Raw genomic sequence first — 22453 nt, 5'->3', positions numbered from 1 at the left:
GGCAAAGGACTGACAATGCTTGACAATAGGGAAGTAAGACCAAAAAAAAAAGCTATCTGGCAACCCGGGTTACAGTCACTTCACCAGGAAGTTTATTCACACGAGACTAAACTGCCACCGATGGACGATACGAATGCAAGGTTAGTCAGTTTCAGAATTATTTATATTTCTTTTTAATGTAGTCGTAAATGTTCATTTAAACTACCGTAACATGAAACAAACAATGCTCGCTTAAAAAGCGAACATTAAAGCTTATTGCGCTAACCAAAATCATTCTAAAAAGTAGCTTTCCCTCTGTGCTGTGATCATGCATTTCCTGTAAATTAGTTGTAAATGTTTAGAGCAGATTAACAAATAGTCTACAATTAAATCTCATGTTTTATTGTTTTGAAGAACTGGCGATGTGAAGCAGGAGTGAGTCACATGATCTGATTTGCTTCATATTCTATTCTGTGGCTGTTTTAACTCCTAGTGTGCTTCGTTCACAGCTTTGCTTATTATGGCCAAAAATGCTATCTAGGTAGGCAGCTCACTAGGTTTTTAGACAGACCCGCCGATGTAACTCAAATAGCCACACTTAATATTTAGTTCTTCAATTATAACTGCGTTCAGATGGATGCTGCAAACCGTTCTGACTTCTACATTGGTCTGGCACTTGCTGTAAGTTCCACCATCTTCATCGGTGGCAGTTTTATATTGAAAAAGAAAGGCCTCTTACGACTGTCAAGAAATGGCTCTACTAGAGCAGGTAGGTGATTGAAATTTACTGAGTAACCATTGCACAATACAGTGTTTTTTAATGCTTTTTTTTTTTTTACATTCATTTTTCGTTTTGTGTCTAATCAGGTCAAGGTGGATATGCATACCTGAAAGAATGGTTGTGGTGGGCAGGGCTAATATCAAGTATGACATTATCATTTTATCTATTTATTTGCCATTAGTAAACCGGAATTATAAGGCTGAATCCAGAATGTGGACCTTAATCAGATGAACATGCAAATATAATTAGTGTATGTGGATTCATAGATCTTAGTAATGAAAGATTGCTATCTGCACATTAATGTCATTATGAACACCCTAATTTCAATCTTTTGTCTTGTCATGTATTTTATTTTAGTGGGAATAGGCGAGGCAGCAAATTTTGCAGCTTATGCATTTGCACCTGCTATGTTAGTAACACCGCTGGGAGCATTGAGCGTTTTGGTCAGGTAAATTTACCTAGTAGTGTACACCATCATTCAAGAGTTATAACTTTAATTGCAGTCACAGATAGAGATACAATACTGTTCAAAAGTTTGGGGTCAGTAAGATTTTCAGCAGTCATTATTACTCCAGTCTACAGTGTCCTTTAGAAATCATTCTAATATGTTGATTTGGTGCTCAGGAAATATTGCTTATTAAACATTTTTGATTGTGCTGATTAATATTTTTGTTAAATGATTTATTTTTTTCTGGATTTGTCGACGAATAGAAAGTTCAAAACAACAGCATTTATTTGAAATAGAATATTTTGTAATGAAATAAAAGTCTTTATTGTTACTATTTGATTAATTAAATGCATCCTTGCTGAATTAATTAATTTATTAACTTATTTTTTTGTTGTCAGTGCTGTGCTTTCATCATACTTCCTGAATGAACGGCTGAATATCCATGGGAAAATTGGCTGTTTGCTGTGCATCTTCGGTTCCACAGTTATGGTGCTCCATGCTCCGCAAGAGGAAGAGGTTGCTTCGTTAACAGCAATGGCAGAGAAACTTAAAGATCCAGGTTAATTTACAAATAGACTAGTGATACCAAAGATACCTAATTTACAAATACACTATGGCACCCTGTGAGCTCTTATTTTTGATAATCTTCGTCTTTCTTGCATGTTTCACAGGATTCATCGCTTTTGCTGTCTGCATTGTCGTGAGTAGCCTGGCCCTGATCTTCTTTGTCGCTCCTCGCTATGGTCAGAAAAATGTGCTGGTCTACATTCTCATCTGTTCTGTGATTGGTTCATTATCTGTGTCCTGTGTGAAAGGCCTTGGCATTGGGATCAAAGAGCTGTTTGCTGGAACTGCTGTTCTGAAAGAGCCACTGTTCTGGGCTCTGCTCATATGTCTTGTGATCTGCATCAGTATCCAGATTAGCTATCTTAATAAAGCCCTCGACATTTTCAACACCTCTATAGTTACACCTATTTATTACGTCTTCTTCACTATATCTGTCATGGCTTGTTCGGCCATCTTGTTTAAGGAGTGGCTTCGAATGTCCACCGATGGGGCTGCTGGGACTGTTAGTGGCTTTCTTACCATCATCATTGGCATTTTTCTTCTCCATGCATTCAAGGACATTAACTTTAGCTTGGATTCTCTACCTTTATATCTGCACCGCGGACCTCAAGGCAGCGCGTGGAGCCAACCGTATGTGGCTTTGCCAACCGACGAGAGAATTACTGTGGACGAAAGTAAGGAAAGAAGCTCAAAGGGTTTTTTTCCTGAGAGTTTAGACAAGAGTTTTAATGGTACGTTTTTTGTCTAGAACAATATTAGCAAAAATTCTCAATGCTCATAAGTGACTACTAAACTACAGATTTACTAAATGCTATCGTAGCATACTTTGAAAGCCATTAATACTGTGAGAGTACTTTTATTAGCATTTTGTGTGTGTTTTAGTATACAAGATACTTGTCTTACATATTTTGAGTTTTTATCTTGCCATTTTTTTTAGTTTCATATTAGTAATAATGATGTGCCCAGTCACTTGTTTCAAATACAAAAATCCTGAAGTAGCAGCATAATGTTTAAAAATCTGCTGTACAATCTTATTAAATGTTACATTATTTATTCTATGACCAAACCAGCCTTGTTTAGGATATGCATATTATTATTACATTGATATCAAGCACTTTACATGTATCTGCTTAATATTCAATGCCTCATCTGTTCATGAAAAAACATGATATTGTTTGTGTCAATGTGCTTGACTTCTTATGAAATGCCATTTCAAAGTTTGAGGTCAGGAAGATATTTTTGATTGTTCTGAAATATAGTTTTTTATGCTCACCAAGGGTGAATTTATATGATCAAAAATACAGTAAACAGTACTGTTTTCTGTTTTAATATTTTTATTGTATTTATTCCTGTGATGGCAAAGTTCAAAAGAGTTCAGCATTGAATGTTTAAAAGCATTTATTTAAAATATATATTTTCTGTAATATTACAAATGTTTTTACTGTCAATTTTGATCAATTTAATGCATCCTTGCTAATTAAAAGTTATAATTCAATTTCACTGACCCAAACTTTTAAACGTAGTGTAAATGTCCTACACTAGTGTTAGGAAACATATCTGTATATTTGAAAAATGGGTAACACTTTACAATAAGGTCTCATTGTGAACATTAGTTAATGTATTAACTATTAACATGAACTAACAATGAGCAATACATTTGTTAAAGTATTTGTTAATGTTAATACAAATGTTCATGTTAGTTCAAAGTGCATTAACTGATGTTAACAAATACAACTTTTGATTTTAAACATTAAGAGGAATAAATCTTGTTAAAGTATTGTTCATTCTTAGCTCATGTTATCAAAAGTAGTTATTGTTAAGTGTTACTGAAACATGTTTTCTTAAGAGGTGGTGCATTGTTTTCTGTATGTATATCTTTAGTGCCTGCTAAGCTATTTTAATAAATGGCACACTGAAACCTCTGAAGTCTCATTAGTGTTTATTTAAGGAGCTTGAGCAATTTCTAACTGAAACTTCGCTTTCTCCTGTGACATTGTTACACATCATGTGAATAACTGCAGAAAGTATGTTGTCCTTTTATTTCAAGTTCACATTTCAACAGACATTGAATAAGCCACAGATCTTGAAACATTCCCAGTAAGACAAAGTATTGTATACTTGGTATGTACTTTGACGAAAGTTAAATGCAGAGCCTCCTCCTCAATTCCAGATCCGATCTGTACAAAGGGACCTTTCAGATGATGTTCCACAGTATGTACTCAATTTCAAACCAATGTCTTAGAACTGGGAAATTTCAATAACATCGATGGTAATGATAATCAGGGCTTTCTATGGGACTGTACATGCATCCATTTGATTTTGAATATATGGCCTTCAAAATAATAAAGAGCAAAAAGAGGCACTTTTGTCTTTGAGAAATTGACGGAATCCCGGTTGCCTCACAGTTCTTGTTGGCATGACAAAGCCTCAATAAGTGGCTGAAGTTCTACTAGTCTGTCATGGTCTCTGAGAATGTTCCTCTACTCCTCTGAGTTTGCTCTAGTCTGTTGAGGATAAATTGACTTGTATCGATGAATCGTTCCACGCAGTTTACAAAACAGACCTCTGTCCGGGAGTCGAGCTTTGGACCAGGCTTATCCATGCACTTCTCCTGCAAAGACAAACACACTATGAGCTCCAAAGAAACCCACAACTGATGGCATTGCTGCATTTGGCAAACAAACCTCATATAATAGTTTTGAAGGTTATTCCATTTTGGATTAAGGTACTCAACTGGATATCATACAACAAAGATTTGCACAACCTCATATTATAAGGTAAATTAGTAGTGAAGTGGGAAATTTTACTTTTGTTTTGTTACAAAATATTTCTATTTCAAATAAACACTGTTCTTTTGAACTTTCTATTTGTCAAAAAAAATCTAAAAAATATTGCAGTTTCCACAAAAATATTAATTTATTTTTATATATTTTATAGTTCACCCAAAAAAATGAAAATTACCCCATGATTTTCTCCACATTAAGCCATCCAAGGTGTATATGACTAAATGTCTATATAAATATATGAAATGTTAAATGTGTATATATGTATTAATGTCCTGGCTATTTCACTGTTTTATAATGGCAGTGAATAGCAACCCAAAATTTGAAGCCCAAAAAAGTGCATCCATCTATTATAAAAGTAATCCACACGGCTCTGGGGGGCTAATAAAGGGCTTCTTAAGCGAAGCGATGCCTTTATATAAGAAAACATCCATATTTAACATGTTATAAAGTAAAATATCTAGCTTCCGCCAGATCGCCTTCTGTAGTCTACTCACGAAAGAAGCGTAACTGGTGCGACGTCGGACGTAGGGTAAGCATTTGAACTGCGAGAGGTTACACTTTCTTCGTAAGTTGAATACGGAAGGTGGTCCACCGTAAGCTTGACATTGTACTTTAAACCTTTTAAATGTGGATATTTTTCTTACAAAAACCCCTTTGATTCACTTCAGAAGGCCTTTATTAACCCCCCAGAGCCGTGTGGATTACTTTTATAATGGATGGATGCACTTTTTTAGGCTTCAAATTTTGGGTTGCCATTTACTGCCATTATTAGCCAGGACATTTATTTTATTTTATTTGAACTCCGATTGTATTTGTCTGAAAGAAGAATGTCATATACACCTAGGATGGCTTGAGGGTGAGTAAATGATGGGATAATTTGCATTTTAGGGTGAACTATCCCTTTAAGGAGCACATATTACTTTAATTAATAATCATTTGTCACAATATTACAGTTTTTATTGTATTTTTGTTCAAAAAATTTGGTCCCGAGAACCCCAAAGGGTCACAAACTCCACGACTAAAGAGGGCAGCACCTTAAGTGAATTGCTTGAAATACATAATGAAACATCTTCCAGATCCACAGATCAAAAACATGCTAACACGCCAGTGATCAGACAGGATATACTGTGTGCAGTGTCAATCCTCTCTATATATGTACACCCTCATAAAGTGGATGCATCATGCAGCCCAAAAGGACAGAAACACACTCACCCAGCACACTTCTGTCATCTGATGAACAAGCTGCTGAAACCTCTGCTTTTGAGACTCGATCTCGATAAACTGCTGCAGTTGAGGGTCTGCCGTGACTCCTTGGTTATCCATTGGGGAGAAGAATAGCAAAAGCTACACTAAATGTACTTAATGGTGATATCGGATCACTGTATACAATGTTCCAGCGCTATGCTGACCTTCACGTGTCTCGATAGCCAGGAACCAGTAGAGCGGAGCACCAATGAGAAAGCGTGAAATCAAGAGGAAACGGATATGACTTACGGTTGCACGCGGAAGTTGTAGAATCCACAGCAGGACAAGGGTGTTAAGGAGCAGTGAGGTTGGTGAGCAGAACTATCGTATTTTGCATCGTATTTTGAGTTTAGTGAGTTAAAAAGGACGATATAATCTTATTTTAGCTATTTAATGTATGTTTGTGAAGTATAAATGTGTGTGTGTAAACTGAGGATGTGCGATAGAGATGAATGTCAAGCAAGGTCTTATAGAAAGCTGATAGCCTAGCCACAATAACGCTTATAAATGTGACTAAAATGTTCAGTGAGGTTTCTCTGCACTCACTGTCAGCTATTTAATGTATATGATTTTAAGGAAGTTAACTATATTCATTCATATCTGTCAGCTTTGCTAGGTGATGTACACGTTACGCTTCAGTCTTGTTTATGTAATAATGAATTTAATCAATTCGTTACTCAATGAGTCTTTGTACATTAAATTATCATGACTCAAAGAACGTCTTTTCGTACAATATCTAATTCCCCCCCAGAGTGAATGTTAGACATTTTAACATGTAGCATTTATAATTACAGTTTTATATTCTATGCCTAATTTTGTACTTCAAATTGTCTTATTCAACTATAGAATAGATGCAATAATCAACGATGACAACGATAAAATTTGATTTAGATTAATACTGAAAGGGAAATTTGACTTATTAATGTAATTAACAATATTATTTAAAACGTGTGTATAAAATATTAAAGCAAATTCCCTCAAACATCACCCCATCAGTTAATTTAAACTTTTCCTTTTTTTAATATATGTTAAATGTAATTTATTCTTACTTCTCTCTCTCTCTCTTAGATCAACTTTCTCGGCACAATGGGTCGTCACTTTGGAGATTTGGCCAAGATAAGGCATGTGATCACCTACAGTATTTCTCCCTTTGAACAGAGGGCTTTCCCAAACTACTTTTCCAAGGGAATCCCAAATGTGTGGAGACGATTCAAAACCTCTGTATTCAAGGTTGCACCACGTAAGTCATTTTGGGCCTATATAGATATATAGTCTATACTATTCTAGCTATAGATTAAAGCGAACCTTGTGTGTGACTAAACTTCTCTACAAACCTGCATCTCTATTCTCTACAGCCATGATTCTGATGTACCTGACCTACACATGGGGCAATCATGTACATGAACAGGGCAAAAGAAAGAACCCCGCAGACTATGAGAACGACCAGTGAAATCGCCCCGCTGAAGACCTGTCCTTGTGTAACTTGTTTCTGTACAATTCATCAATAAAGAAAATATTTATGGGGAAAAATTGATTTCTGACTTGTTGCCAGAACTTGCTGCTTAATCATCCTGATTGAGTTTAGTAGCTTGTTCAATAAAGTACCCTGATTTGATGCATCACTTGGGATTCATCCTCTCATTTGTAATGGTCATCAGAAATATGTGAATGATGGGTGTCTACTGCCAAGTATTTTTTACTCCTCCTGGATACCAAGGTACTTTTTTTTTAATGCAAAGTGTGTGTGTGCTCTATAGAGATTTATTTTGCAATTTTTTTACTTTGTTTTGGTATACTAATGAGTAAAAATAAAATTATACATATTTTTCATATTATATATATTTTTTCTATTACTGTTAGTAAGTCTGTTGTCTGCCATGTAAAGATGTCTGAAGTTTACCATATTTCATTAAAACAATTGGGGTGGACAATGTGAATCATTAATGTCAATGCAGAAAGCTGAAAAAATTACCATTTTACTCAGTTACTGTTCACTACTGTCAAAATCCCTTTGCTACCATTCAAAAGTTTTGGGTTGGGTAGATTTTTTTTTTAATGTTTTGGAAGAAGTCTACTTTGCTAACCAAAATTGCATTTATTTGATTAAATACAGTAATAGTAATATTGTGAAATATTACAATTTAAAGTAACTTTTAAATAAATGTAACTTTTATTTTAACATGTAACTTAATTAATTATGGTGATGCGATCATTACTCCAGTCTTCAGTGACACGTGATCATTCAGAAAACATACTGATTTGGTGCTCAAGAAACATTGCTTATCACCTTTGATACATTTAATGCGTCTTTGCTGAATAAAAGTAATGTATTTTTAAATAAATATATATATATATTCACCCCAATCTTTTGAACTCTATGACTACCGCAAACAAATACTAATTTTACATTCCTTCCAGTGCATTAATATAACGCCGCTGCTGTCATGAGGTGTTTCTGTACAGTGGCGCTGCGTGTTGAAACGCGCATGCTCCATTAACTCGGCGTCATTCTGAATGCACAGTTTACATCGACGCGTTCCGTTATAAACAATGTCATATGAATACGAAGATGGGCAGCATAGATACACCTAAAGAGTTTACAACTCAACAAATCTAAGCAACTACACTTTATTTGTTAAATATAATGTATACAATGAACTGCAAACGGTTTTCCGCTACAGGTATATTTGTAACGGCTGCACTTCATCGGTGAGTTTGTGTTCAGTGGGCTGAATTCTCGTGTCATTTTGATTTGACGAAGTATTTCCCTTTTTCAAATAAACCAGACTGTTACCTGTCGCATTTAAAAGCGAGTTTAAAGTAAGTAAATTGAGCACGCGGGATATTGGGAACGGGACTGACAGTGAAGGACAGTAATAAGCATGGGTAACTATGACTATTGTCCAGACTTGCTTCTGGGATTTACACACTATTGTGTCAATTCACAATGACTAAGCATTGGCTTTTACGTCCCTCCCCATTAGTTCAACTACTGCATTGGCCGGGGTGTTGGCTTCCTGCTTATGGAGATATTAAGCCCGTTGTCTCGACTGCGAGCGTCTTTTCTTACTCTTGGACGATCGCTGTCATCTTCTCGTAGACTCATCAGTCGCAGCATGGCCTCTCAATCCGTCACGCGCTTTGATTTTCTGGTGATTGGCGGAGGATCCGGAGGGCTAGCCGGCGCGCGGCGGGCGGCTGAACTCGGTGCCACCTCAGCCGTGATCGAAAGTCACAAACTCGGAGGTACCTGCGTGAGTAAAGACCATCCTGCTCCTGCAACACCACATTTTCCTTAGAGTCATATAGATGTTCGTTAGACGAGTTATTTACTGTAATTGGTCGCTGGATTAGTCACGTGTATAGAGGTGTTAGGGAAGAATCCAGATCCAGCTCTTTTTTGTGTTATGGTTTAGTCCAGCACCTTTGCATTTTTTTTGTCTGCTGATATTTTTGACTTTGGCAATTAAACTTCTCTTCTGCTGCAGGTGAATGTTGGTTGTGTTCCTAAAAAGGTATATCTATATTTTTACTTTTATCATTACTCCTAATTGATTGCCTAATGTAAGCAGAAGTGTCCATAAATAACTGCCCTTTTGCATGCTTCCAGGTTATGTGGAATGCATCCTCTCATGCAGAGTATCTTCATGATCATGAAGACTATGGATTTGAGGGAGCAAAAGCACATTTCAACTGGCAGTAAGATAACACTTTTTTGAGGGTTTTCTTCTGGGTTGTTTGGTTGGTTTTTGTGGATAGTATGTTGAGTACATGAGTACATTTTCCCCCAGAAAAATTGTATTGGAGTAGATGCATTTACATTAAGTTCAAATAGCCTGCCTTGTTTACTAAATGTCTGGTTAGGCCAGACAAAATTACAGAAGACAACTATTTATTAAGCGCAGCAATAAGTCACATGACAGAAAGCTTTGAACCAAATCGACCTGAGGTTCGAATCTGCCTTTTGCCGAATTCGCTCTACTCCCTTTTCCCATCACATATCCGATTGGAAAGACATTTATTTTATATTAGGAATATGGCAAGCAATTATTTTTAAATTATATATTAAAAAAACTAGCCTTTATTTTTGTGTTCATTAGTAAGTTTTTGTATTTTTTCTGTACTGCACACCTAATGAAATGGCATTTGCCACTATCAGTACATTCATTTCATGTGCACAAAAAAAGCGTGTAAGTACTGAATTGAGTTCTCTTTTGTGTATTTTTTCATATAAACAGAAAAATTATAAACGCAACAAAAGTATGTAAAAATGCCAGCCTTTCCGAGTATTCACGTAAACACTGTTGGTTATGTCTTAAGTGAATGTAAACAGATGAGAAAGGAAGGGCATATGTAACAGTATATTAGATCCTTGCATTCGGTCTTGAAGTGACAGCAGCCTAATATTCCTGCTACCGTGTGTGCCATTAATGTTAAATCAAACAACAAAAGAGAACATCACTCACTGATATTTGCTGAACAATTTTTATAGCTTTAATAAGGATTAATCTATATTTAATTTATACAGTGAAGACTATGCAGTGTTATTTTACATTTGATTATTCAATTTCTGTACCTGAATACTGTTATTTACATTGAATACATTTCATTTGTATCTTTGTTATGTTGTATTTATTTGAGCTGTTGTTAGTCAGTTGCTTATTTGTTTTTATTTTATAACTGAAGACTCACTTTTCCTCAGTAATGTTTGAACTTTATAATAGTTAGGCTAGTAGTTTTTTCTCCTGGTAATGAAATTGGAATCAATCAAGAATTCTGAAAATTCTAAAACTATTAGGTAGCTTATTTAATAGAATGCAATGTTATATGGGTCAAAACAACAACAAAACATATGGGTTTGTTGTTGTTGTTGTTGTTGTTGTTGTTGTTGTTGTTGTTGTTGTTGTTGTTTTGTGGGGCCAGTGAAACTTGTGTGGAGCCCAGTAAAACTATGTGAGTGGCCTAGCAGGATTCTCCTTTTCATCCTCCGCAGTCATAGTCGTTTGTCGCTCACAGATGTCAAGTGGTGCCACCAGTGTGCATGCACTCATAGAAAACAATGTATTTGAAATTCGATGTGGCATTACCATAGACTGTAAGCTATGGTACCATAGAATGCGGAGCTTAAGTGACGCGATGACTAACAGACAGCAGATAAATGGCTATCCACCTGTCACTCGAAATGGCCACGCCCTTAATTATTCAGAATTTTAAGGCTTTATATAATGTAAACGAATGAGTTATAAAAAAATTCACCCCCCTCACAGTTGTCATGAAGGGCAAAAGGAGCCGTATAGACCAAAAGCACAATTTGTACCAGGCTGTAAACATGTTTTATTCTGCTCTAAAGTTGGCCATTTTAACATGGGGCTCAATGAGATTCTGCTCCCTTCTGGATCCTATCCCTAGCGGCCAGTCGATGAATTGCAGTTTGAGGCACTTCCGTATTGGCTTCAAAAGAAACTGCGGGAGGTTGCCGCTTGGGCATTACAGTGTGCGACCCTCTTTATGGTTTGTTTTGCCAATGTTAGAGATGCCTAGTTGGAGGACATAACTTATGTCATAACCTTCCAAATTGTCTAGTGAGTTGATTTGTGTTACCCACCACTGTTGGTGTTTAAAGACATTTGACGGGTTGGCAGATGTTAATTTGAAACCCTGTTCATAACATAATAGTAATTATTCTTTTGCTAGAAGTCACAATCGCAAAAGTAATTTTGTTTCTGGTAACGAAATTTGCCATTGAATTCTATGGGAATCTGCAGTTCAGAGATCAACATTTCACTTTTGACTAGTATGTATTTAAACTTTTGGTGGTACTTATTCTAGTTTTACTAGTAATTGTAATTAAAAATAATTACTAGTAACATCAGTAAAGACACTAGTTTTAAGGGATACATGTAATGACGGCTTGCCATAGAGGATATAGTTTCTATTAGAAGGTGTGGTAATTCTTGGCACAAAAAGGAATTTTTACTCTTGTAATAGTTGAGGATAGTCAAGTTCCTGCTCAATCTGATACGTTACAGCTTTCAGTGTTTGTTTTGCTTCCCTTTTGTGGTAATGTCAGTGCAGCTTTGGGTGATCTTGTCAGACACAAAAGCATGAGGTGGAGTTATTTGTTTGAGTAAGAGGTGAGTTATGCTGTAGAGAGTTCAGCATCAGGATTTTCGTAATATGACAAAGATAAATTAATATAATAAATGTCACTCTGTGGGTATGTGTATTTTCAGACTCATTAAACGCAAAAGGGATGCTTACGTTAGTCGCCTGAATCAGATTTACCAGAGCAACCTTGACAAGGTAGGCTGTGTTATGTTACTCTTCAGACAGCAAATGAATTGTAAAGTGATTTGTGGAAGATACATTTTTGTACCAAATTTAACATGGTTTTCATGTCATGAAGAATCAGATTTTCTGGATCTTTATAGTACTTGTACTACAATGTACTATGAAAGCTTTGCATAAAAATCTTAAAGGCATGACAGCATCAGCGACTAGATTAAACAATTTTTTTTAGCGCAAAAGCTGTACCAAGCAGACATTGAGGGAAACAATTAAATGGCGTTATGAGAATGCCTCTTTAAACATTTAGAATTGGTATTGATTTGACTGAGAAGTTGTTTGTGGTTGTTCATAGGCCAAAATTGAGTCCATTCATGGCAATGCAAGGTTCACAGATGACCCTGAACCTACCGTTGAAGTCAATGGAAAGAAATACACAGCAGCCCATATCTTAATCTCCACTGGCGGCCACCCGTCCACTGTCAGTGAGGATGATGTGCCAGGTGGGCTTATGTTTTTTCATTACAAAAAATATACCTCTGGCTTTATTTCTCAATGCATCCTTACTTGCACTTGCCGTTAAAAGGATAGTTCACCCAAAAATAAAATAATTTACTCACCCTCAAGTTGTTCCAAACCTGTGTGTTTTTTTTCTTCTGCTGAACAGAAGAGGAGATATTTTAAAGAAATGTTGGTAACCAGACAGTTGATGGTAGCCATTGTCAATGGTTACCGTCAACTGTTTGATTACTAACATTCTTCAAAATATCTCCTCTTGTGTTCAACAGGAAAAAAAAGAAATTCATACAGGTTTGGAACAAATTGAGGGTGGGTAAGTGATGACAAAATGTTTATTTTGGGGTGAACTATCCCTTTAAAATGATTATACTTATTTTTGTCTCTTTATTTTTTGACAACATCTTAATTTTGTAAATGTCAACGTTATTGCAGGAGCCAGTTTAGGCATTACCAGTGATGGATTCTTTGAACTTGAATCTTGCCCTAAGTAAGTGATTGATTGCTAATTTCTACTTATATTATTGTGTCTTCTTAGCTTATCATAAAATAACAGATCATTGTATCCACCTAGACGTAGTGTCATAGTTGGGGCAGGATATATTGCTGTGGAGATGGCTGGTATCCTTTCCACTCTAGGGTCCAAAACGTCCATCATCATACGACAAGGAGGGGTAAGAGCCCTATTATTTTTCACCTGGATAAATGCTACTGTCATGTATATTACAAAGTAAGCAATGACTGTGTTCTTTTGTTTCAAGGTACTGAGGAACTTCGATGCCTTGATAAGCTCAAATTGCACCAAAGAATTGCAAAATCATGGTATTGACTTACGGAAAAATACTCAGGTAACTAGTACTGAGAAGTATTAAGTTAGGTAATAAGTAGCTGCCTTATTTGTCCAGTCAGATGTATCAGTTTGTTTGGCAGATTTTCAGTTATGATTTTTCTCCACACTATATCTTATATCAATATATCACAATATTCTGACATTGTTTACAGGTGAAGTCAGTGCAGAAGACTGACAGGGGCCTTACTGTTACGCTGGTGACAAAAGACCCTGACGACAAGGATGCACAGGAGAAGTTGGATACCATCCATGAGGTGGACTGTCTGCTCTGGGCTATTGGCAGGGAACCCAACACCGCTGGCCTCAACCTCAGTCAAATAGTAACACTTTATTTCAATTTGATTAATGTTATTATTTGATATTAGGGTAACACTTTACAATAAGTTTGTATTAGTTAACATTAATTAATGCATATTAGTTCACATGAATAACCATGAACAACAGGGTTTGTTCATGTTAGTTCACAGTGCATTAACTAATGTTAACAAGATTTTAATAAGGCATTAGTAAATGTTGAAATTAACATTAACAAAGATAAACAAATGCTTTATAAGTGCAGTTCATTATTAGTTCATGTTAATTAATGTAGTTAACTAATGTTAACTAATGAACCTTATTGTAAAGTGTTACCGACATTAGTATAAGTATAAATGTGATTGGTAAAATATTATTTATTAATAATAATAAATAATTCATATAATAATAATAATAATAATAAATAAATACCTGAGAAACGTGAAATGGTCCAGGATTACAAAACTACAAAATGTTGATTGAAGGAAAAAAGTTCACTTTACTGTATAATAGCAAGCAAAATGTATTTTTACAGTACAGCACTTACAGATTTAAAATCTGGAAGAAGAAAAAAATGACACAATTTTTAATCAAAATGTCATGACTCGATCTTCTAGTGAAACGACAGACTTGTCTCTGGTGACGAATGCCAGACTTCTCCAATTATTTAGTCAACCTTCAAGCTGGCATTCAGATCTGCCTTTGTCCAGTCAACGACAGATGGATAGAATGGATATAAATCCTGCCCTACATTTTTCTTCTTTATTGATAATCAGTTTCACTTGGATGTATGTCTCAATATAGAACACAAGAAGCAAGCAACTGGAAGCAAATTTTCAGAATTTGATTTTGAAATTTTTTGAAAAAATGTCTGTATTGTTATTCAGGGTGTGAATCTTGATGAAAGGGGACATATCTTGGTGGATGAGTTCCAGAACACCACTCGTCCAGGCATCTATGCGGTTGGGGATGTTTGTGGGAAAGCTCTTCTTACACCTGGTACGGATCACATCCTTAAAGAGCATTTGATCCTACATGCATTAACATCTTCCAGGTGTTTTGTATGTTGGGTGGTTACATCGCGGGCCCCCCAACTTTAATTTTTTAGCATCTGTTTTTTGGGAATGTATATTCAGTTTATACTAATAAGCTGTTGTTGTTTCCCTTTTTTGTATGGATAGTTGCCATTGCTGCTGGCAGAAAGCTTGCTCACCGACTGTTTGAGGACAAACCAGACTCCAAAATCGATTATAATAACATCCCTACTGTTGTGTTTAGCCACCCACCTATCGGCACAGTAGGATTAACTGAAGGTGAGCTTACTGTATGTACAAATAATGCTTTCTTATGAGATTTTCATCAGACTCTGTATGTAACTAGTGTTATTTTAGTATTATTTATATACTATTATAGTACTCATTATTTTAAATTATCTTTTTTGTTTGTATATATTTTTAGTTTTCATTTCTTAGTATTGTGATTTTGAGCATTTCTTAGTATTGTGTCCTTTATTGTGCTTTATGTAATTTGTATTAGTTTTTTAATATAATTATAGCTTTAATTTATTTTTATTTCAGCTTTAGTTTTAGTAATTTTAGTACTTCACCTTTAACTTATTTCAGTTAGTTACCAAGGGAACATTTCTAATTTTGCATTTTCAATTCAAGTTTTTTGAAGTTTACCTTTTTCATCTAATATTTCTATTTTATTGGTAACACTTTACAAAAAGGTACCATTTGTTAGCATTAGTTAACATGACCTAACAAAGTAAAATAAGTCTAAAGAATTTATTAAAGTGCAGGGCAATCGATTAATGGTGATTAATTGCATCCAAAATCTGCGTGCGTGCGTGCGTGCGTGCGTGCGTGCGTGTATATATATATACATATATATATACATACATACATACAGGTATACACAATAATTATACACAGTACACACACATATATTATGTACACACAAACTTTTATTTTGGATGCGATTAATTGCGATTGTCCAGCACTAATTTATAAATGTTAGTTAATGTCAATTTCATCATTTAAAGTGCCACTTTTATGCTTTTGGAATATTACCTTTCATGCAGTTTGTAATAGATTTGTTTATGAATGTAAAAGGTATGCAAATGTTTAAAGATCAATGTTAATGACAAATTAAAATCGAAAAATCAAAATCGACCTTATTTACTTTTGTTAGCACTCATTACAGGTCTAAAGGCCTGTTCACACCGGGACGATTTTCGCACGCGTTTATCGCCGACGTTTAACGCCTCGGGACTAAACAATGGGCGCCAATGTGAGTGTTCACACCGACGCGCAAAACGCCAGGCGTAAAAGCGTCATTTTTAAAAAAACGCCTCGGGTTCGTTTTTTTATTTTGACGCGGCGCGTAAAAAACTGTCCGACCAATGAGATCGGCGCTTTTGTTCACGTGCCTGGAGCTGCTGAAGTGACAGTAAAACACGACTTGGTGGCGCTCAAGCACAAAACGGTCTTGCCGAGCACACATTGATACGACGAAGAAGTAGTAAGTAGACAAAGAAGAAGATGAACTGCTAATGCTGCTTGCCAGTTAGCAAAAAGTGTGTGAATGGTTTTGTCCATATACATAATATGTCTATGGTTTTGGCAAGCACGTAAATACTGTCTCTCTTCTCCTTCTGTGTGACAAGCGAGTGTCAGAGGCTTAAAGTGCCGCAGCACCATCTTGTGTACCGGGAGCGCATCGACTGAATGTGCATGTTCACTCGGCGCAGCGCCAGTGAAAATCGCTTGGGTGTGAACACTCAAGACGCGCCGAAAAATGGCACGAAAAACGCTGGCGATAAGCGCGCGCGATATTCGTCCCGGTGTGTACAGGCCTTTAGGGTGAACAATTAATCCATGCAAGTTAATACACAGAAAAAAAAATGTGTTTGCCGTGGTAATCTTTAATCAAAATCTGAAACGGAACTTGCGGTCTGGAATGGCGTTCCCTTTCCGATGACAGCAGTTTGACGGCTTGGGTTTGAATATTCTTAACCACTCCCCTCCAACCAGAGGTGTAAAGTACTTGAGTAATTTTACTTGATTACTGTACTTAAGTATTATTTTTGGGGATTTTTACTTTACTTGAGTACAATTAAAAATCAATACTTTTACGTAAAGGTCCCATGACATGGCATTTTTCTATTATTTTATAGTGTTTCCTGAGGTGTACTTATATTGTTAGTATGATTTTTACATCATAAAATGTCATAATTTAGAAATAAAAGGCATTTTGTCTATACTGCTGTTTTCCCTGTGGCTGACTGCCCTGTTTCAAGAGGCGTGTCTGCTGTGAGACTTCAGTAAAAACGCCCACTGTTGTGATTGGCTGACATCTTTGCATTTGAAATGAGCGGAGGGGGCGTGGTTTAACGAGGTCTACGATGCACGAGCTGCTGCCAGAGAGACAGATGGACCTGAGTTCACTTCTCATCAGTTCTCTCAGCAGATGGACCTGAGTTCACTTCTCATCAGTTCTCTCAGCATGTCTCAGTTCAGGGTGAACTGTTGTAGTTACTAGAATATACTTCAGGTTATTAGTTTATTTCTAGTCGGAGGGACTGTCACTCATGTCAGAAAGTTAGTAACTTTAGTAAATTATGGATCAGCGCTGACTCGAGACGCGAACCGTTTAGAACGATTCAGTCCGATTTGGTGAACTGGTTCGGTTCACTAAAAAGAACCGATTTAAAAGAATGATTCGTTCTCGAACCGGACATCACGGAGACGGAGCGATTGCTAACAAAGTTATTTATAGTAACTACTGAGTTATGAGAGCGCTGTCTGTCAGCGCGAGTTTGTGTTTGTATCTGAGAGTTCTGAATAAACACGAGTCCCAGTCACGCCGAGTCCGACTTCATCATTATTCTACCAACTTTGTAACACATGCAATGTACCATTACAGCGAGATGAACGAGTTAGTAAGTTTGATTAAAGCATTATTTCTAGATATGTTCCAATCATATGAAAAGCGTCAGTGACGCGCATTGAGTAACTTACACAGCGCAAACAAAGACACAACAGCAGTAATCGAATGTAATCCAGTTTATTGTGGGGAAAGCTGGCTAGCCTAGCTGGATACCCTCACGCTTACCCCCCTTCTGCTTAATCTCACGCCGCGTTTGGTGCCTCCGCTTGGGCCAGATGCAGTACTGGGGGTCGGGGATGTTGAAGGCCGAGCTTTGGCGTGCGTGAGGTTTATCTCTAAAGAGATGTGGCTCTGCCGATGTTAAGCAGAAACTCCCGACTGTATGCACATTTAAGAAAAGATAGACGCGACGAGGACGTACAAAAACACTGACTCACAAGATAGAAAACACGAAAACACCGTTCTGTCGGGAGAGAGAGAAGCCGCAGTGTGTGCACGAATAATAAATAATTAGCTACACATAAGAAATCACTGATCACAGATCAGAAGGAACTGAAAAAAGACTTCTGTTTTCATTTGTACATCCAAACACTGAGAAACTGCCAGCATTCACTCGTTCACAACCCATGATCTCTCGAGCGTTTGCATGGGCGTGCCAGATTCTCTGGGCGGAGGAAAGGGAGGTAACCGTTCCTGCTTGGACGTCAAACCAGGAGACTTCAGGATTGGCTCGTCTGGCCTGTCATTTTCTCAAAGGCAGAGAAAGACAGCCAGAACTCGGTTTTACACCGATCAACATTTCTATCCACTTGGGGACAATATTCAGGCTAGGGGAACTCATATTAATGTTGAAAAACCTCATAAAATGAACATTTCATGCCATGGGACCTTTAATTAAGTACTTTTGATTACTCCATACAATTTTATTTACAGTCAAAAAGTACTTATTTTTTGGAGATCACTTCATTCTATTTTCCCTTGCTATTACCAAACCAACTGAATTGCGCTGATGCCCAGTTTAATTTAAATGTTTTTATTCTGCCAATGAGATTCATTTTCACATTCCATGAAATAGGTCAGACATGTTAATTGGTCCTTTGGACATGACGTCATGTGGCATCAATTACCACAATGCAGTACCTTGACCTGGGCTGTGTTTCCCAAAACCATCATAAGCCTAAATTGATCGTAGAGACCATTGGTGGCAATTGTTCTACGATCAACTTAAGCTTACAATGGTTTTGGGAAACGCAGCCCTGGAAATTAGAGTGAGAGGCTTTTCAGCACAGCAAGATAGCTTTTCAGCCCCAAAAGACACTTGACACTCACAATTTTGAAAATCAGCTTCTGCTTAAAGGGATGGTTCACCCAAAAATGAAAATGTGATGTTTATCTGCTTACATGTAGGTGTCTTTGTTTCTTCAGTAGAACACAAATTAAGATTTTTAACTCCAACCGTTGCAGTCTATCAGTCGTATAATGCATGTGAATGGTACATGACTACTAGCATCATCTATGAGAGAAAAAAACCTGCACAGACAAATCCATATTAAACTCCACAGTTCGTGACAACACATTGATGTCCTAAGACATGAAACGATCGGTTTGTGCAAGAAACCGAACAGTATTTATTTAATATTTTTACCTCAAAAACGATCTGTCCGACACCCATTCAGCGCGCAATCACTTCTGGTAAGTGTGGTCAATGTACATAATAATAATAGTAATAATAATAATTTGTTACATTTATATAGCGCTTTTCTAGGTACTCAAATCGCTTTACATATAGAAGGGGGAAATCTCCTCAACCAACACCAATGTGCAGCATCCACCTGGATGATGCGACAGCAGCCATATTGCGCCAGAACGCCCACCACACACCAGCTTATGGTGGAGAGGAGATGGAGTGATGAAGCCAATCGGTATATGGGGATGATTAGGAGGCCATAATGGATAGAGGCCAATTTAGCCAGGATGCCGGGGATTTTTTTTTAAGACCACAGAGAGTCAGGACCTCGGTTTAACGTCTCATCTGAAGGACGGTACTCTTTGACAGTATAGTGTCCCCTACTTGGGCGTTAGGACCCATACAGACCACAGGGAGAGCACCCCCTGCTGGCCTCACTAACACATCTACCAGCAGACACCTGGTTTTCCCAGGAGGTCTCCCATCCGGGTACTGACCATGCTCAGCCCTGCTTAGCTTCAGTGGGAAACAAGTCTTGTGCAAAAGGGTGATATGGCTGCTGGCAAATGATCAGACAGAGTGCCGGAAGTGATCTCTCGCACGTATCTCTACACCAGATTGTGTACATTGACCTCACTTACCGGAAGTGATGGTGCGCTGAACCGTTGTCGGACATAGAACGTATTCGAGGTAAAACATTTTATAAATACTGTTCGGTTTCTTGCACAAACCGATCATTTAGTGTCTTAGGACAGTAATGTGTCATCACGAGCTGCGAGGTTTAATATGGATTTGTCTGTGCATGTTTTTTTTTTACTCTCATAGATTTTGTTTCCATTCACATGCATAATACGACTGACAGACTGCAACTGTTGGAGTTAAAAATCTTAATTTGTGTTCTATTGAAGAAACAAAGACACCTACATATTGGATGCCCTGGAGATAAGCAGATAAACATCAAATTTCCATTTTTGGGTGAACTATCCCTTAAGTTAAATCCGGGGTTTTACAACTTTGAGTAGCATGTTGCATACTGGCATTAGGTAGTAGTCTTATAGTTTGATAATTAAATACCATTAAATTCAAACAGTTCTAAAGCAGGATTGTGGCCTTGTATGTGGTTCATTCACTTCATGTTTTTAGAGATTAAAAGCTTAAAGAAGAATCTCTAGTTTTCATTCTTGCTGCTACAATTAGTACAATTTAATGTGGTACTTTTTTACTTTTACTCAAGTATGATTCTGGCCAGATACTTTTACTTTTAATTGAGTAAAAATTTCATCCAGTACTTGTACTTTCACTTGAGTAACATTTTGGAGTACTTTTTACACCTCTGCCTCCAACCGTTAGGGTTTAGAGAGACTTGATCTTCGAACTAACTGTTTTCAGACTCCTTGAGAGATGAGGTGATGTGCAATGTATAATATGAGAAAAATAAAGTGTTTGATATTTGTAAATCTATTGAAAGAGACCTCTAAAACAAAAATAGGAACATTTAATAGCATAATAGGGGCACTTTAATAATACAGTATTAAAATCAGAAGCTGTATCTGTTAATATTATTTAATTGATTATTTAATGTCATGATTTGTAGATGAAGCAATCAAGGCCTGGGGAAAGGACAATGTGAAGGTTTATACCACTTCTTTCACCCCGATGTATTACGCCATCACCACTCGAAAGAGCCAGTGCATCATGAAGTTGGTGTGCGCTGGCAAAGACGAAAAGGTAAGGGAGTAATCAGTCCATCGATCATAAATGAGTATGAAATATCAAGAAGGATCATTATTTTTATTTAATTGTATTCGAACAGTATTTTGCTGTTACAATAAGTCATTTTCATGAAGTCACTTCTTTTCTTTTTTAGGTGGTTGGTCTCCATATGCAGGGTTTTGGCTGTGATGAGATGCTTCAGGGTTTTGCAGTGGCTGTTAATATGGGGGCTACTAAAGCAGACTTTGACAGAACCATTGCCATCCACCCGACGTCCTCAGAGGAGCTAGTGACACTGCGCTAATCTGTGTCCGCATCCCAACATGCCACTTCAGAACAGATTATGTTCCAATCCAAACAATAAAAAAATTAACTAAAGACTATTTTCCTAACATCTACATATCTATCATTTTGTAACAAGAAGCATATACTTGGTTTGTTGTAGCCCTGGGGTCATGTACTATTTCTAGTGATTAAGGCACAATACAGCAACCATTCATCAGGCTGTGTCTTGAACATTACGTTGTTGTACATTTTCACAGGTATTATTGTTTCATTGGAACACAGTCAGTTGAAGGCTTGATTTATGATTGCTTAAAGTCAAATTAAATCTGTTTATAGTAAAACACTGTTTCTTTGATCTTACATTTCTTGAAAGTTAGTTCAAAGTTGCTTTCAATAGTAGTGGGTAGTAAATAGTGCTTAATATTTGAAAAATAAAACTGGATATGCAGTTCAGCACACTTGAGCTGAATTAATTTACAAAATAATTTTGTGTCTTTATGTGGTTAATAGATAATTTCTTAATACATGTATTGACTGTCAATATACTTAATAAACCTGTCACTTTTCATAAAAACATGAGGTCAATCCTTCCAAATCTTGAAGTGAGAAACTCTTGATTCATACATATGCAAAGATATGATTGACAAATTTGCCACTTATTGTGCTGACAAACTTTGTGTTAGTATCTTATTACTGCAGGATTTCTTCTAGTCACATTCTCATTAGCTTCCTTCATCTAAGGGAGTACAAATCAAGAGATTGCTGCTGTATATCAGGGTTTGGCTGTCAGTCAACCTTGATCTCTAAATATACCAGCTTTTAATGAGATGGTAATTCAAATGTGTTGATATGAGTTTAAGTTAAATCCACAACCCAAAGTGTCCATTCCAAAAATCAATGGACACAAAAAAAAAAAAAAAAATAGCATTGGGAATTACAATTTAAGAAAAATAATTCAGCATCCATTACGCCAGGCTTTGGGGTCACAAATCATCCTAAAGAAATCTAATATGCTGATTTAGTGCTTATTGTTGAAAAAGTGGAGCTGCATAATTGTCGAACACGTCCAAATATGAACATTTCTAGCCATTCATCAATCATTGAATAATCTTGCAGACCCCAAACT

General features: G+C 36.7%; 4 protein-coding genes across 9 annotated transcripts; 3 read left to right on the top strand and 1 right to left on the bottom strand.

Moving 5' to 3' along the window:
* Positions 1–71: 71 nt before the first annotated feature.
* On the top strand, positions 72–3698 carry LOC307139442 (magnesium transporter NIPA2). Its single transcript, XM_079838437.1, has 6 exons — positions 72–140; positions 613–748; positions 847–903; positions 1118–1208; positions 1607–1767; positions 1880–3698. Exons 2-6 carry the CDS (start codon positions 613–615, stop codon positions 2521–2523), a joined length of 1089 nt encoding a protein of 362 aa, XP_079694563.1. The 5' UTR covers positions 72–140; the 3' UTR covers positions 2524–3698.
* A 397-nt stretch (positions 3699–4095) lies between these two features.
* Positions 4096–5985, bottom strand: timm8a (translocase of inner mitochondrial membrane 8 homolog A (yeast)). Its single transcript, XM_079838438.1, has 2 exons — positions 5774–5985; positions 4096–4386 (listed from the first exon to the last, which is right to left on the bottom strand). The coding sequence occupies exons 1-2, from the start codon at positions 5882–5884 to the stop codon at positions 4225–4227; spliced, it is 273 nt and encodes a 90-aa protein (XP_079694564.1). The 5' UTR covers positions 5885–5985; the 3' UTR covers positions 4096–4224.
* uqcrq (ubiquinol-cytochrome c reductase, complex III subunit VII) lies at positions 5975–7428 on the top strand. 2 transcript variants are annotated; one of them, XM_079838439.1, is made up of 3 exons: positions 5975–6113; positions 6875–7046; positions 7162–7428. In XM_079838439.1, the coding sequence occupies exons 2-3, from the start codon at positions 6893–6895 to the stop codon at positions 7254–7256; spliced, it is 249 nt and encodes an 82-aa protein (XP_079694565.1). In that variant the 5' UTR covers positions 5975–6113; positions 6875–6892; the 3' UTR covers positions 7257–7428. The 2 variants fall into 2 exon arrangements, with proteins under 2 accessions (XP_079694565.1, XP_079694566.1); XM_079838440.1 differs by having other exon boundaries at positions 5999–6117.
* An 870-nt stretch (positions 7429–8298) lies between these two features.
* Positions 8299–21919, top strand: gsr (glutathione reductase). Of its 5 annotated transcripts, none has more exons than XM_079839475.1 (14): positions 8299–8692; positions 8791–9060; positions 9295–9321; positions 9417–9505; positions 12040–12109; positions 12447–12594; positions 13043–13097; positions 13182–13281; positions 13369–13455; positions 13610–13777; positions 14639–14750; positions 14933–15064; positions 20924–21057; positions 21197–21919. In XM_079839475.1, exons 2-14 carry the CDS (start codon positions 8830–8832, stop codon positions 21344–21346), a joined length of 1503 nt encoding a protein of 500 aa, XP_079695601.1. In that variant the 5' UTR covers positions 8299–8692; positions 8791–8829; the 3' UTR covers positions 21347–21919. The 5 variants fall into 5 exon arrangements, with proteins under 5 accessions (XP_079695601.1, XP_079695600.1, XP_079695603.1 ...); XM_079839474.1 differs by having other exon boundaries at positions 8303–8515; positions 8907–9060; XM_079839477.1 differs by having other exon boundaries at positions 8311–8515; positions 8907–9052.
* The last annotated feature ends 534 nt before the right edge of the window (positions 21920–22453 follow it).

The sequence above is a fragment of the Gobio gobio genome, assembly GCF_949357685.1.
Source record: "Gobio gobio genome assembly, chromosome: 16".
NCBI classification, from domain to species: domain Eukaryota; kingdom Metazoa; phylum Chordata; class Actinopteri; order Cypriniformes; family Gobionidae; genus Gobio; species Gobio gobio.
The sequence above is the reverse complement of the archived record's forward strand: the minus strand, read 5'-3'. Positions and strand labels throughout refer to the sequence as shown.

What these genes read in the sequence shown, in the direction of transcription:
- gsr (XM_079839475.1), top strand. Translation starts at nt 8,830, where the DNA reads ATGGAGATATTAAGCCCGTTGTCTCGACTGCGAGCGTCTTTTCTTACT. An exon ending in ACAAACTCGGAGGTACCTGC is followed by an intron (nt 9,061 to 9,294) that starts GTGAGTAAAGAC and finishes CTTCTGCTGCAG; the next exon opens with GTGAATGTTGGTTGTGTTCC. An exon ending in GCGCTGGCAAAGACGAAAAG is followed by an intron (nt 21,058 to 21,196) that starts GTAAGGGAGTAA and finishes TTTCTTTTTTAG; the next exon opens with GTGGTTGGTCTCCATATGCA.
- uqcrq (XM_079838439.1), top strand. Translation starts at nt 6,893, where the DNA reads ATGGGTCGTCACTTTGGAGATTTGGCCAAGATAAGGCATGTGATCACC. An exon ending in TGTATTCAAGGTTGCACCAC is followed by an intron (nt 7,047 to 7,161) that starts GTAAGTCATTTT and finishes TATTCTCTACAG; the next exon opens with CCATGATTCTGATGTACCTG.
- timm8a (XM_079838438.1), bottom strand. Translation starts at nt 5,884, where the DNA reads ATGGATAACCAAGGAGTCACGGCAGACCCTCAACTGCAGCAGTTTATC. An exon ending in AGATGACAGAAGTGTGCTGG is followed by an intron (nt 4,387 to 5,773) that starts GTGAGTGTGTTT and finishes TTGTCTTTGCAG; the next exon opens with GAGAAGTGCATGGATAAGCC.
- LOC307139442 (XM_079838437.1), top strand. Translation starts at nt 613, where the DNA reads ATGGATGCTGCAAACCGTTCTGACTTCTACATTGGTCTGGCACTTGCT. An exon ending in AAATGGCTCTACTAGAGCAG is followed by an intron (nt 749 to 846) that starts GTAGGTGATTGA and finishes GTGTCTAATCAG; the next exon opens with GTCAAGGTGGATATGCATAC. An exon ending in GCATTGAGCGTTTTGGTCAG is followed by an intron (nt 1,209 to 1,606) that starts GTAAATTTACCT and finishes TTTTGTTGTCAG; the next exon opens with TGCTGTGCTTTCATCATACT.